The 13490-nt window shown below is 41.5% G+C and overlaps 2 protein-coding genes across 2 annotated transcripts; one reads left to right on the forward strand and one right to left on the reverse strand.

Annotated features, from left to right (window-relative positions):
* Positions 1-352: 352 nt before the first annotated feature.
* Positions 353-959, forward strand: NAT8 (N-acetyltransferase 8 (putative)). Its single transcript, XM_060026367.1, is given in 2 exon segments — positions 353-502; positions 504-959. Coding segments are annotated over 2 exon segments (606 nt in total).
* A 1257-nt stretch (positions 960-2216) lies between these two features.
* Positions 2217-13184, reverse strand: LOC132435649 (putative ALMS1-like protein). The gene is made up of 5 exons (XM_060027758.1): positions 13056-13184; positions 11818-12001; positions 9601-9664; positions 3509-3608; positions 2217-2261 (listed from the first exon to the last, which is right to left on the reverse strand). Exons 1-5 carry the CDS (start codon positions 13125-13127, stop codon positions 2217-2219), a joined length of 465 nt encoding a protein of 154 aa, XP_059883741.1. The 5' UTR covers positions 13128-13184.
* Positions 13185-13490: the final 306 nt, after the last annotated feature.

A 13490-nucleotide genomic window follows, 5' to 3' on the forward strand; every position in this document is an offset into this window, starting at 1 on the left:
GGGAGGGTACTTCATAACCAGAGATTTGTATATGTTATTTTATTAAATCCTCTAAACAACTTCAGAAGGCAGGTTCTTGGAGAAGATTATGGAACATGCCCAAGGTCATACATGGAGACAGGACCAAATGCAGACCTTTCTGCTGACTCTACACCTTCTCCCAGTGGTTGTGGCCTATTTCCTCTTGGGTAAGCAGAAAGACACATCCTTGAGCAGGGTCATCCCCGGTTCTGGGGGGTGGGAGGATAAGCCACTCACATGGCTTCTTCTCTCTCCCCCAGGGCTGCCAGGAAGTCATACAGGGACTCCTACCTCTCTCTTGAACTTTGAGATCCAGACACAGAAGTCTTCCATGGCTCCTTATCAAATCCACAAATACCAGGAAAATTATCGCAAATGGGTCGTGGGTTTGTTCTCCAAGGTGATGACCGAGCACCTTCCCACCACCTTCCACAACATCCTAAAGCTGCCCTGAACCCTTGTGCTCTTGCTTGCGGGGGCCCCTTGCCCTATTCCTGGTCTCTCGCTCCTGGGTCCTGGACTTCGTGGCCAGCCCCGCCCTCCTTGTTGCCCTGAGGTTTCTTGCCGAACACCCCTGGATCCAGTTTGAGGTCATGTCTTTGCACACAGACATGTCTGACATCACCAAATCCTACTTCAGTGAGAGTGGCTCCTGCTTCTGGGTGGTTGAGTCTGGGGGGCAGGTGGTGGGCATGGTGGGAGTGCTGCCCATTCAGAAGGCCACCCTGTGGAATGAGCAGTTGCAGCTGCTTCACCTACGTGTGGCCCTGGAGCACCGTGGTCAGGTGATAAGTAAAAGCCCTGGTCAGGACTGTCTGAGTCTGTGTGGCACCAGGGCTACAGCACCAGCACACTGCAGTACTCTGCCCTGGCCCTTTACCAGCGCCTCGGCTTCTGGAAGATGGGCTAGTTTTTCTTCTCCACAAGCTATAGGCTAGTTGCTGTCCCTGCAATTCAATTTATCTACCGTCTCCCCTCTGCTCAGGTCTCTCAGGCACTGGAGCAAGAAGGGGGCCTATGATCTGTGTCGTTGTGGATTAGTTAGGAGGGATCGGCTCTGCTGCAGTAATAAGCAAACCCTGAAGTCTCACTGCGACGACACAGTAAAAACTTACTGCTTGTTCACATTGGAACCCGATGGCCTTGGTGGTGGGGTGGCTCTGCTCCATTCAGTTTTTGGGGTTGCTACTGTTTCATTTATCTAGTGCCACGAGAATGTTGCATAAAAAACCACCACAAAATAATGATAAACATTTTTTTAGCTCATGAGTCTGTGGGTCAGCAGCTTAGGCTGAGCTCAGCTGGGCCACCCCTTAGATCTCCAGGTGTCATGCCCTGCCTCTTCAGTGAGAGGAAATGCGAAGTCATGTGGAAAGGGCGTGGAGAAGGAGTGTGAGAAGAATCCACGTGAGAAGGATCAGGGCCAATGATGCCATCAGTCTGCTATGGCCTCCAAGGTCGCTGCTGAAGGGCAAGAAAGGCAGCCAGGGGCAGAGTGTGGGATTTGACATGGACTAGACCTAGAAGTGGCACAACCCACATCCCACTGGCCAGGGCCAGGTCATGATTTAAGTCAAGCTTCTGTTGCCTCTTGAGTTGTGTCTACTAAAGGCTAATGTTCCCGAAGGAAGCTGGAATGAGGCTAGGAGGTATCTCTGGACCCAAGGCACCTGTGTCTGCTGAGAGTCTCTGGGCCCATCTGATGGCTACCCTAACCAGACACTGCCTGACACCAAGTCAACAAAAGGGCTCTCACCGTGTTATGCTGTATTTCTTTTCCTTGACTGGTGCTTTTAGATTGAAGTTCCCCACACACCTCAGGGAGACACTGCATAGCTCCCTGCACCTCTACAGATGGGAAATAAATAACCCTCTGCTGCTTGCTTTACTATGAGTCAATCAGAAGTTATTTTCTATAAAAACACAAACAAAAAGGGACTTACTCTTGCCTAGAATTAAGATAATACCATTGTAACAAACATCCCTGTGGGCAAGGCCACTGTGGAGAAAGTATTGCTCCTAAACCATTAATAATCTTAGTCATCATTCTACCCAAGACTCTTCAGAAGGTTACTACTTCTAAATTACACATGGACAACAAGGTAAGTTTTATTAAACCAGACTCATAAAAGTAAGGATTGTGCTCCTCCAGGCTGATAAAATATAATTCCAAGGCTCTGAGGAAAATACTTATGTCAGTTCCAAGGAACTTTTCTCCCCAAGAATTGATTGGTCACTTTCTGTGGAAGAAAAGAAAGGCAGGAAAGAGGTTAGATACTCTTGCCACTAGAGGCAGACAGCCACTCCTCACCCCAGACATGTTGCTGAAGAGACCAGTGTCGTTCTCCCCAAATCTTGTTTCTCTTTCCCAGCTACAGAAACTATGGTAATTATACAAAAAATACTTCCTGAAGTGTTTAGGGAAGATGATCTGTAGTCTATTATAGTCTATACAGAAATATAATATTAATATAATCCTAATAGACTAATCCATCCATCAGTTCACAAACACACAAGCACAATAAGAGGCCTGGCCTTGTGATGCTGACACACCAGACAGGCCATGTAGTGCCTGGGGTGTCCTCACTTGAGGGAGCCCAGCCTGAGCTGCAGTATGTGCTCCAGAAGCAGCTCTCCAATCCCACATCAGTCTGGTATGAACTCGTCTCTTGGTTTCTGACTTTCAGAGTCCTCTGGGGGTGAAGTGAGGGGGCTGGGAAAGAAATGAGAACACTGAAGGATCTGGACCTTCAGGCATAGTGGCCCATCTGCTTTCTCAAGGAATTAATTGGTAGCAAGTCCCCTGGCCTGTGAGGTTCTAAAACTTGCAGTACCACTGATTCTACTGGGGCTGTGGGCAGGAAATGGTAGTGGCTTCAAGGCTCTGAGTACCCAAACTGCCAACTTGTATGCTACACTTGGACATTTTCCAATTTATTTAAAAAGTTCTAGTGGTATATGATTCACCCATAAGGGGCATAAAACTATCATTTGGGACTCTGGATGAAAACTCATTAGTTCTGAAAGGTGTGGGCATTTCCAGCATGGCGTCTAAACTGACACCCAAGTATGAAATTTGGTTTCATTCCAAATGTATGCCTGGAAGGTGCCTTATTTATTTATTTATTAAACAATTTTAAAACATTAAAACAATTTTTTTGGGGGGCCGTGCCATGCGGCATGTGGGATCTTAGTTCTCTGGCCAGGGATCAAACCTGTGCCCCCTGCAGTGGAAGCATTGAGTCTTAACCACTGGACTACCACGGAAGTCCCTGGAAGATGCCTTTTTCGGATTTGCCTTTCTAGATTTTTGGATTTGAACTCTAGTTACAGGTGTTTTTATCTTCTAAATTTTAGTAGTGGTACAATGCGTTATGAGCTTAAGTTCACTCTCCAAATGTGGTTAATTCAAATAGGTCAGATGTGTTTTTCTCAATTTCTCTTTCCCCTGATAAATCTCATCAATCCTGCTCTAGGACTGACTGACCTTTTTATATAGCTGGGCTTGCAGCCAGTATGGCTTATATTCCAATCTCCACTTTTCCTCTTCTCTCTTGTTCTGTACTTCTGGAAGCTGTTCATAAATCCTTAGAAATGGCACCGATGGGAAGACAGAAAGCAGTGAGGCCACCTGACCACAGAGGCACACGATCACTCCTCCCCACATCTCCCTAAGCTCTACTGCTCTCCAGGCACTCAGTCCCTCAGACAGGCTGTGGGCCTGTTGTGTGCCCTGCTTCTTGTTAGACAATTGGACACAAAGAACCCTGGCCTGGAGTGCTCATGATCTGAAAAGGGATACAGATAAAAACATAATAAAATCCTGCTAATAGTGGTTACTTATGGGAAAGAAGTGGAATGAGGGGTGGAGATGAACTTCTTTTCACTCTATATGGAAAAATGTATGGTTTCAATATAAGATAATGACTTCGTATTACTACCATATTTTTAAGCATGAAAAATAATGGAAAAGAAAATACAATATCATCATATCTACAAAATGCTACATAGAGTTATAGGAAAAGAAACAGAACTTATTCTGATTGAAGGAGGTCAAGGAAGACCAGAGAAGAGACTAAGCTTGAGGTAGGTCTTGAAGAATAGTTAGGAACAGAAAGGGGAGGTGGGGAGAAGGGAGTGTTGGTAAGAAGGGAGTCAAGGCTTCACGGAGATAGTGTAGGGGAACAGGAGGGAAGCAGATGGGGTGAAGGTCTCATAGCCATGTGAAAACCTTGGGCTTTGTCCTATCAGGAACTGGATGCCACTGATTTTAAGTAGGGAGGAACATGATCAAACATTCATTTGATAAATACACTCTAACTGGAAATAATGTAAATCTCCAACAAAAGAACAGTTAAACAAATTATGGGCTATAATAAAATTATTACAAAGCATAAAATGTTTCAAATAGTTTTTATGCTATGGGAAAACGTTCACAATACAATGTTAAGCAAAATAAAGCAGGCTACAAACCTGTATATATAGTATGATAAACAATCTGGGGAGAAAGAAGTGTGTTAACACAGGTCTCTGCAAAATCCCCATAGAAACAGGACTAGTGTTAGTTATGTTTAGATGGAAGAATTATGAATGACATTTATTTTCTTCTTTCTGATTTTTTCTATATTTTCCAAAGTTTTCTATAATCTGAAAAAGAAATCATTGATAATGATGTAGCGGCTCTGTGGAAAAGAGATTAGAGAAGATAAAGAGCAGAAGGGGGAGAAGAGCAGTCCTCCAAGAGAGGAGGCTAAGCCCGCATCAAGGCAGTGAGGAGAATGGGTTCCAGAGCGATCATGAAGGCGAGTCTCCAGGACGAACTAGCCGACTGCACGTACAGTGCAGGGTCACGGAGCTGGAGGCAATAGCTCCCCAGCTTTTCCAGTGGGTGAGTGGGTGGCCCAAGTAAGTGTGGGAGAGGAAAATGGGTAGTTCCACTTTGGACACAGTGAGGATAATCACTAAATGAAAACACAAAAGTGGAGGTCAGGAAAGAGATCAAAGAAGAACAAACATATATTTTAAAAAGTCACTGTTGATGAAAACCACAATGAGATAGCACATCACATCTGTTAGAATGGCTATTATCAAAAAAATAAGAGATAACAAATGCTGGTGAGGAGGTGAGAATGTGCTCCGTTGGTGGGAATGTAAACTGGTGCAGCCACTATGGAAAACAGTGTGGAGGTTCCTCAAAACATTAAAAATAGAACTGCCGTATGATCCAGCAATCCCACTTGTGGGTACATAGCTGAAGGAGATGAAATCATGATCTCAAAAAGATATCTGCACCCCCATGTTCATTGCAGCACTATTTATGATAGTGAAGGCATGGAAACGTACGTGTCCATCGACGGATGAATGGATAAAGAAAATGTGATATATATATATCTACATATAATGGAACATACATATAATGGAATATATATAATGGAAAATGTGATATATATACATATAATGGAATAGCCATAAGAAAAGATAAAGATCCTGCCATTTGCAACAACATATATGGACCGTGAAGGCAATGTGCTAAATGAAATAAGTCAGACAGAGAAAGAAAAAACTGTATGATCTCACTTATATGTGGAATCTAAAAGCATCAAACTCACAGAAACAGAGAACAGAATGGTGGTTGCCAGGACCTGAGGGATGGGGGAATGGAGAGATACTGGTCAAAGAGTACAAACTTCCAGTTTTATGATGAATAAGTTCTGGGGAGCAAATATGCAGCACAGTGACTGTAGTTAACAACACTGCACTGTATACTTGAAAGTTGCTATGACAGTAGAGCTTTAATGTTCTCACTATAACAACAACAAGAAAAATAAAATGGTAATTATGTGAGGTGAAGGATGTGTTAACTAACTTTATTGTGGTAAACATTTTGCAATACACATGTATGTCAAATCATCACATTACATAGCTTAAGCTTATACAATGTTAAATATCAATTATATCACAGTAAAGCTGGAAAGAAAGTCATGGTGAGAGAAGGGATAACAAAGTCCATTGGAAAAAGACAAGTTATCCCAAGGAGAACATGTGATGTGAAGAGAAAATCCGCTTGGGCCAGTAAAGGTTGTATTCTAGGGCTGGAAAGCTGGGAGTCGGGCTAATCAGAGTAGCCAGAAATTGCATTTTGTAAATGGATCCTTGAAAGCAATTACTACATACTATTGGGACTGTCTGTCTGCTCATGGTCTGGAGTCAACTATCTTTCATTTGTAGTACCTAGTCCAGTGCCTGGCGCATACCCAAATATACGCATTAATAAGTTAGTGAAAACACTTCTCTTAAAGGACACACTGGAAGAAATGCTTCAAGTTAAGAGAGTCAGGTTCTCTCTTCTCCAAATCTTTTCTCTTATCAGAAACATTTAAACATCTTTGGTAGAGGTAGGTGTTGGGAAAAGATGATGAGTAACACAGAGCTCCAGAGCTCCAAGTCCGCCACATGATACAGTTGAAGGAGTACTGGGTGGGGAGCCTGCTGCCGGACTCTAACCCCAGCTCTGGCCCTGACTTCCTGGCAACCTCTCTCTGGGTTACAGTTTCCTAAAAGTTAAAGGTAGACTAGATGATCTTTAAGATCCCATTCAACTCTATGATTCTCACATGGAAGTAGATGGCGTCTTTGAAAGGGGGCCATATCAGAAATAAAATGGAACAGAAGTACTCTAATGAAAATGTATCAATTTAAAACATGTCTCTTCCTAGAAGATGGGTACTTAATCCACCCCTACAACTATACTTATATTTTAAAGCACAGATACCTTTCAGAAGATGCCCTACCTTCTTGCAGGCAAGCTTCATAGTCCCATATAGCAAGGACTCCTCTTGCTGAGGTGAGAGTGTTATTAGCTGCCACACAATGAACACTATGTAATGTCCATTAATTAAATTTTGTGACATTCAGAATGAAGCAATAATTCTCAAAGTTTTTGGACTTTTGACACCTTTATACTCCTAAAAATTGAGGGCAATTTTGGTGAATGTGGACTTTATCTATTGATACTTACTGTATTAGAAATTAAAACATTTAAAAAGAATTTAAAAAATACTTATTTCACAACCTAAGTGTCCATCAGCAGATGAATGGATAAAGAAGGTGTGGTACGTATATACAGTGGAATACTACTCAGCCATAAAAAGAATGAAATTCTGCCATTTGCAACAACATGGATGGACCTAGAAGGTATTATGCTTAGTGAAACAAGTCAGACAAAGACAAATACTGTATTACATCACTGATGTGTGGAGTCCAGAAAATAAAACAAATGAATGTATATAACAAAACAGAAACAGACTCACAAATACAGAGAACAAACCACTGGTTACTAGTGGGGAGAAGGAAGGAGGGAGGGGCAAAATAGGGGTATAGGATTAGGAGATACAAACTATGTATAAAATAAATAAGCAACAAAGATATATTGTATAGCATGCGGAAACATAGCTACTATTTGTAATAATTTTAAATGGAGTATAACCTATAAAAATATTGAATCACTATGTTTTATGCCTGAAACTAATATTGTAAGTCAACTATACTTCAATAAAAAAACTTTTTTCTTAATTTATTAAAAAATAAGCCTGTTACATGCTAACATATAAAATATACTTTTCAAAACAAAAATAAGAAGAGTGGCATGTTATACATATTTTGTAAATCTCTTTAATGTCTGGTTTAACAGAAGACAGCTGAATTCTTATATTTGCTTCTGTATTAAGTTTGCTGTTATATGTTGTTCTGGTTAAAGTGTACATTAAAAAAATCCAGTTTACACACATATGTAATTGGAAAAGAAAAGAGTATTTTAATATTCTTTTCAGATAATTGCTGATTTTCTTTTTTTTTGGCCGCTCAGCTTTCGGGATGCAGGATCTTAGTTTCCCGACCAGGGACTGAAACTGCGCCCTCAGCAGTGAAAGCGTCATCTTAACCACTGGACCACCAGGGAATTCCCTGATTTTCTTGATACTATACCAAATCTTGACAAGTGGTAGTTTAAATGTTGACATATTTACTTATATAATATGAAAAATATTACAATTATTTATGTCACTGCTGATCTCATCAGAAAAGTCTAAGTACTGGGAGATAGTCAATCTCATATTAGTAGACACAAGTTTTCTAGAATTCTATTCTTTGCTTGAAAGCTCAGATTTTCTCTTTGGCAATAAATACTGTCAGCTGTTTTCCTGGAGAAGTGACAGATTCACTTCCTCATTTTCAAGAAAATATCTGTCATATACCAAATTTGGAATAATTAGTTTATCAGTCATTCTTTCAAGTAAAACCTATGTTCCATGAAAAAGGCAGCTAGTTCAGCTCAGTACACAAACCAAGGCTTTTCCTTGAACCAATCATCGTATCTTGGTATGCAGCAGAAGTGCTTTATGTGTACTTCCATTACACTGCTGCCATGTGGCTGTGAAGAATAAAATGCCAACTAGACTAGCAGTTTGGTCCACTGTCCCAAATAGTGCTAAGGCATCAGCAGTTTTAGTCCTCCCTTCATTACTTTTGCATCATCTGTACAAATGTCAATACAGTTAAAAAGACACATAATATCCTAGTAGTATTTTGAAATTTGTTTTGACCTGGCAAATTCCCTGAAAGGGCCTCAGCAACTTCCAGAGGCCCATGGACCACACTTTGAGAACCACTTGATTAAAGCATCCCTTTGAAATACCTATAAGGAAATGGTTTACTAAATGGAGAGTAAAAAGACTTCAAGAGGAATGCTTTAATTACCTAAGATAAATTGTTTTCAAGCACTATGCCAACTATAAAACTGTTCTTATTAAAGGAAGTCTCCAATGACCCCCTAAGAGGTAACCAACCATTAACTTAGTTATTCTATGGCAGTCTCATGAGCAATATATGCATATCTCTAATTAATTAATTGCTAGTAAATGCAAAGGCACAAAATTTTAAAAAGTAAAAAATTAGTCTTTCTCCAACCTCTGTACCCCAGTCACTCAGTTCCTTGTCCCAAAGGCAACAACTATTACCAATTTTTTGGGTATCCTTCCAGAGATAGTCTATGCATATACAAGTATATGCATCTATGTAAGCACAAATACTTTTTTATTAAAGACTATACAAATGGTGGCAGTGTACACATGCTTCTGAAACTTGATTTTTTTTAAGCCTAATTTACTGTGTCTTGGAAACTATTCCCCTATCTCTCATTGTACTGGATACAATTCCTAGTAAAAGGATTGCCTAGATGTAAGGCCCCAGATATTTACTTTTATTTAAAAATATTTTTTATTTATATTTGTTTCTAACAAACACAAGCCTGATTAAGGCAAACAAATTAGTGGCGATTCTTTGTCTTTTTTATATATGAGGCATCCATACCATGATCTCCTATTTTTCATTTCTTTTTTAGTGCCATAAGTGAGAAACTATTTTTATAACTAATTTTCTCATAATGTATTGTTTGTTGGTTTTTTTATCTCTCATAATTTTTTACCTAGAGCATAATGCCTTTATTCTGGGGCCAAGCTATAGCTCCTGACCATTTGGTGGCCTGATTTATACTTTTATAGTTACTTATTCTTTTGGCCATACCATTTAGACCGCTGAATCATTTCCTTCTTTCCAACAGGCCTTTTCTTTTGGGCAGCCAGGAAGTCTAAGCAAAAGAAGAAGAGGGTTTTTTTTAATGGACTGTGTCTTTTTTTTTTTAATTGAGGTATAGTTGATTTACAATATTACATAAGTTTCAGGTGTACAACATAGTGATTCACAATTTTAAAGGTTATACTCCATTTATAGTTATTGTAAAATATTAGCTATACTCCCTATGCTGTACAATATGTCCTTGTAGCTTATTTATTTTATCTCTGAATCCCCTACCCCTATCTTGGCCCTCCCCTCTTCCCTTTCCCCACTGGTAACCACTAGTTTGTTCTCAATATCTGTGAGTCTATTTCTTTTTGTTATATTTACTGGTTTGTTGTATTTTTTAGATTCCACATATAAGTGATGTAATACAGTATTTGTCTTTCTCTCTCTGACTTATTTCACTAAGCATAATACCCTCCAGGTTAATCCATGCTGCTGCAAGTGGCAAAATTTCATTCTTTTTTATGGCTGAGTAGCAGTGGTGGTGTCACCCATACCAGCCCCTAAAAACTGAAGGACCTGTGACTTGATTTATCTCTCTGTTTCCATACCAGCCCCTGAGAGCTGAAGGACACTTGCCCTGATTTATCTTTGTGTTCGTTTCAAAAGTACCTGGCATTTGGCAGAGGTGTTTTGCAGCTGTACTTTGAAAGATACATGCTTTGAGAGATATATAGTGGTGAACTCCCCCAAACCAGTTCTGACTTGACCATAACAATAAGCGTGCGCGGATGAAACCTGGAAGTGTCCAAAAGTTACCTTTGCTTCGTTACCATGCTATGATCTCTGCTCAAAGGGGGCATTTGTACTCTGCTAGGCACAATCTGTGCCATGTGCAAAGGACCATGGAAGACTGTGCATGCCCTGGCTGGCCCCGGCTGCCCCTGAAAATCTCCACCCCTTTCCTCAAGCCCTAATGACCTATCTGCCTCCTAACCCTTAAAATCCCTTACTCTGCTCCCTTCAGGGAGAAAGTATATTTAGAACATGAGCTCTCCTTTCTCCATTCCTTGATCAATGAATAAAGTCTATGCTCTGCTATGTCGAACCTGGTCTCATTCAATTGACATTTGTGACTCTAGGCAGAGGACCCATTGAGGGGTCCCCGACACTTAGGGGATCAGTAACAGGGGATTGTGCCTTAATAAGGAAGGCTGTGTTGCTCAAGAACTGTGAGAGGGAGCTGCTGGGACTTTGCACCCCTACCCTGAGCTGGCAGTGCTGGGTGGTGAGTAATGGCCAAGGCCAAGGCCAGGGTTAGACTATGATGACTATGATAGCAGCCTGAGGCTTCTGAAGACACAACACTGTGGCACAGACTAGACAGTGTGCATTGAAACACTGACCAGTTTACAGGTAAGGCTGTGATGAAAGCATTAGGTAGTACTTTATAGTTTTCATGGATTTCACATATTATTTTATTGAGATCTTACATCTAGCATAATTGTTAAGAGAATAGACTCTAGCACCAGCCCACCAGGGTTCAAATCCCAGTTTAACAGGTGTGTAAATCTTGGGCAAGGTACTTAATCTCTCTTTGGCCCAGTTTTCTCATCTGTGAAATAGGGATATTCATAGTATCACCTCAGAGAGGTTCTGGAAGCATTAAACAAGAACAATGTCTGGACAAAACATAAGGGCTATATAAGTATTTATTATTATTATTATTGCTACCCTATGAGGAAGGCAAGCCTGGAATCAGCCCCAAGCCCCTCAAAACATTATACGTTTGGAACTAACTTGCTCATGGTGACAGAGCTGGTTTTTAAAAACACCATTCTTGGCAATTCCCTGGCGGTACAGTGGTTAGGACTCTGTGCTTTCACTGCTGAGGGCCCGGGTTCAATCCCTGGTCAGGGAACTAAGATTCCACAAGCCACGTGGCACCCCCCAAACAAAAACAAACCCAAACACCATTCTCACTGCACACTCTCACTTTTAAAGTGTAATGACAGAGCAAGAGTAACTGGGCTTATTTGGATTGTGAAAATGCTGAGAGCTAAATTGGGTCGGTTCTGCTACCTAAGGAGATTTGAGTCTCAACAAGCAAAAGGTCACTTTTTGATCTGTAACTAGCCTGGCACTGAGCAGTGCTGCCTTGCATGAAGCAGACCTTGCCCTCTCTACCAAGTCATAGGAAAGTGAACAGGAAGAGTATACCTCTCTTAGGGAGCAGGTGCATGGCGTCCCGGTGGCCCTGCCATTCTTGCACAGTGTTGAACAGTGCCTCCCGTTCACTCTGTAACATGTTCTGCAGCTTCCTCTCCTGGACTATTAACTTCAGGCGCTTTATCCGTTCCCCAGAGCGGGAGATGAAGTCAGGTCTGTGAAGTTGCAGTGATTCCTGAGGAGGAGAAAAAGCCCCCAACCTCACATTAATGATATAGGCTTTTCTCCAAGGGCCTAGAAAAAACAGTACCTGCCTAACAGGTTTGGAAAGCCTGTTTGTAACTTATAGAAAATATCTAGAGTTGAAGAATTATCTAACAACTCCTTGTGCGGGAAAGCTCCAGTAGGAAAATCAGAGGGATCAGAGAAATGCCTTTGGAATAAGCCAAGAACTAAGACTGTGGCAATGACAACTCTCCCCAGTGTTGATGGGATAAAGCTTGGCCCGTTGTGCTATTTTTAATTTCCCTTCAAAGAAATACGTCATTAAAAAAAAACATTTTCTGGACTTCCCTGGTGATGCAGTGGTTAAGAATCCCCCTGCCAATGCAGGGGACACAGGTTCGATCTCTGGTCCGGGAAGATCCTACAGGCTGTGGAGCAACTAAGCCCTTGTGCCACAACTACTGAAGCCCGCGCGCCTAGAGCCTGTGCTCTGCAACAAGAGAAGCCACCGTAATGAGAAGCCTGTGTACAGCAAGGAAGAGTAGCCCCCACTCGCCGTAACTAGAGGAAGCCTGCGCACAGCAGTGAAGAACCAATGCGGCCAAAAATAAAATAAATAAATAAATGAAATTTAAAAACAAAACAAAAACATTTCCTTTAGCTCCCCAGGTATTTATAAAGAAGAGAGCTGGTGCCTTTAAAACCCTGTGTTAAGCAGAAATAGGAGTTATGTAAATGCAGGAACAAATATAAGGCTGACGCAAACATCAGGCCTCTACTGCACTCCACGTGCTGGTATGTATCTACAAACCCAATGAGCAGCTACACAACATCCTCCCTTCTAGTGCCTTGCCCCAGATACTGAGGGTGATGCACAATTTATAACGGCTAACAGTAAGGCAGCCTTTGATTAACGAGTGTGAGAACAGATGAACTGTGGAGGTGCTAGAAACGAGGATCAGTTGACTATACTTCAGAAAGCCAGTCACGGGTTTAACTCTTTTGTATCTTGCCCCTTCTTCCTTCTTAAACATATGGCTAAAATTAACTCAATGTCATTGTACCTGTAGGGTTGCTCTCACAAATGGCTTCAGTGGATCTCTGCCTGGGCCTGCTAGTGAACTGTGGCTGTCCATGTGCTGTCCTTGCCAGTTCTTTTCCTGTAGTGGCTCCCTCCAAGGTGTGGTGTTGGTTACTGGTACAAACCAGGAGACACAAGCGTCATGAAACTTGGGCAGGTTTTCCTTCTTAGGACCAGACTTCACATTTTCCACAGGAACAAACCATGAAACTCCTATAGGAATTATTTTTAAGAAAAAAAGAAGATTTTTCACTTTTTTCATCAGAGACGTGCATAATATAGGCTCTCAGGGACTCAGCTGTCAGCGGCCACCAGGAGGCCCTGGAGTCTGCTTAACTGCAGGTGTGACTCAGGAATTGTAGTGTTGGATGCAGTCAGCCCTCTGTATCCATGTACACAGAATCCTTGGGTTCAGGGG

This window comes from Delphinus delphis, chromosome 12 (assembly GCF_949987515.2).
Source record: "Delphinus delphis chromosome 12, mDelDel1.2, whole genome shotgun sequence".
NCBI classification, from domain to species: Eukaryota; Metazoa; Chordata; class Mammalia; order Artiodactyla; family Delphinidae; genus Delphinus; species Delphinus delphis.

Coding starts and splice junctions, on each gene's coding strand:
- LOC132435649 (XM_060027758.1), bottom strand. CDS start 13,127: ATGGACAGCCACAGTTCACTAGCAGGCCCAGGCAGAGATCCACTGAAG. Junction 3,609..9,600: donor ATGATTCAGCGGTCTAAATG/GTATGGCCAAAA, acceptor GCCATTTCTAAG/GATTTATGAACAGCTTCCAG. Junction 2,262..3,508: donor AAGCCCAGCTATATAAAAAG/GTCAGTCAGTCC, acceptor TTTCTTCCACAG/AAAGTGACCAATCAATTCTT.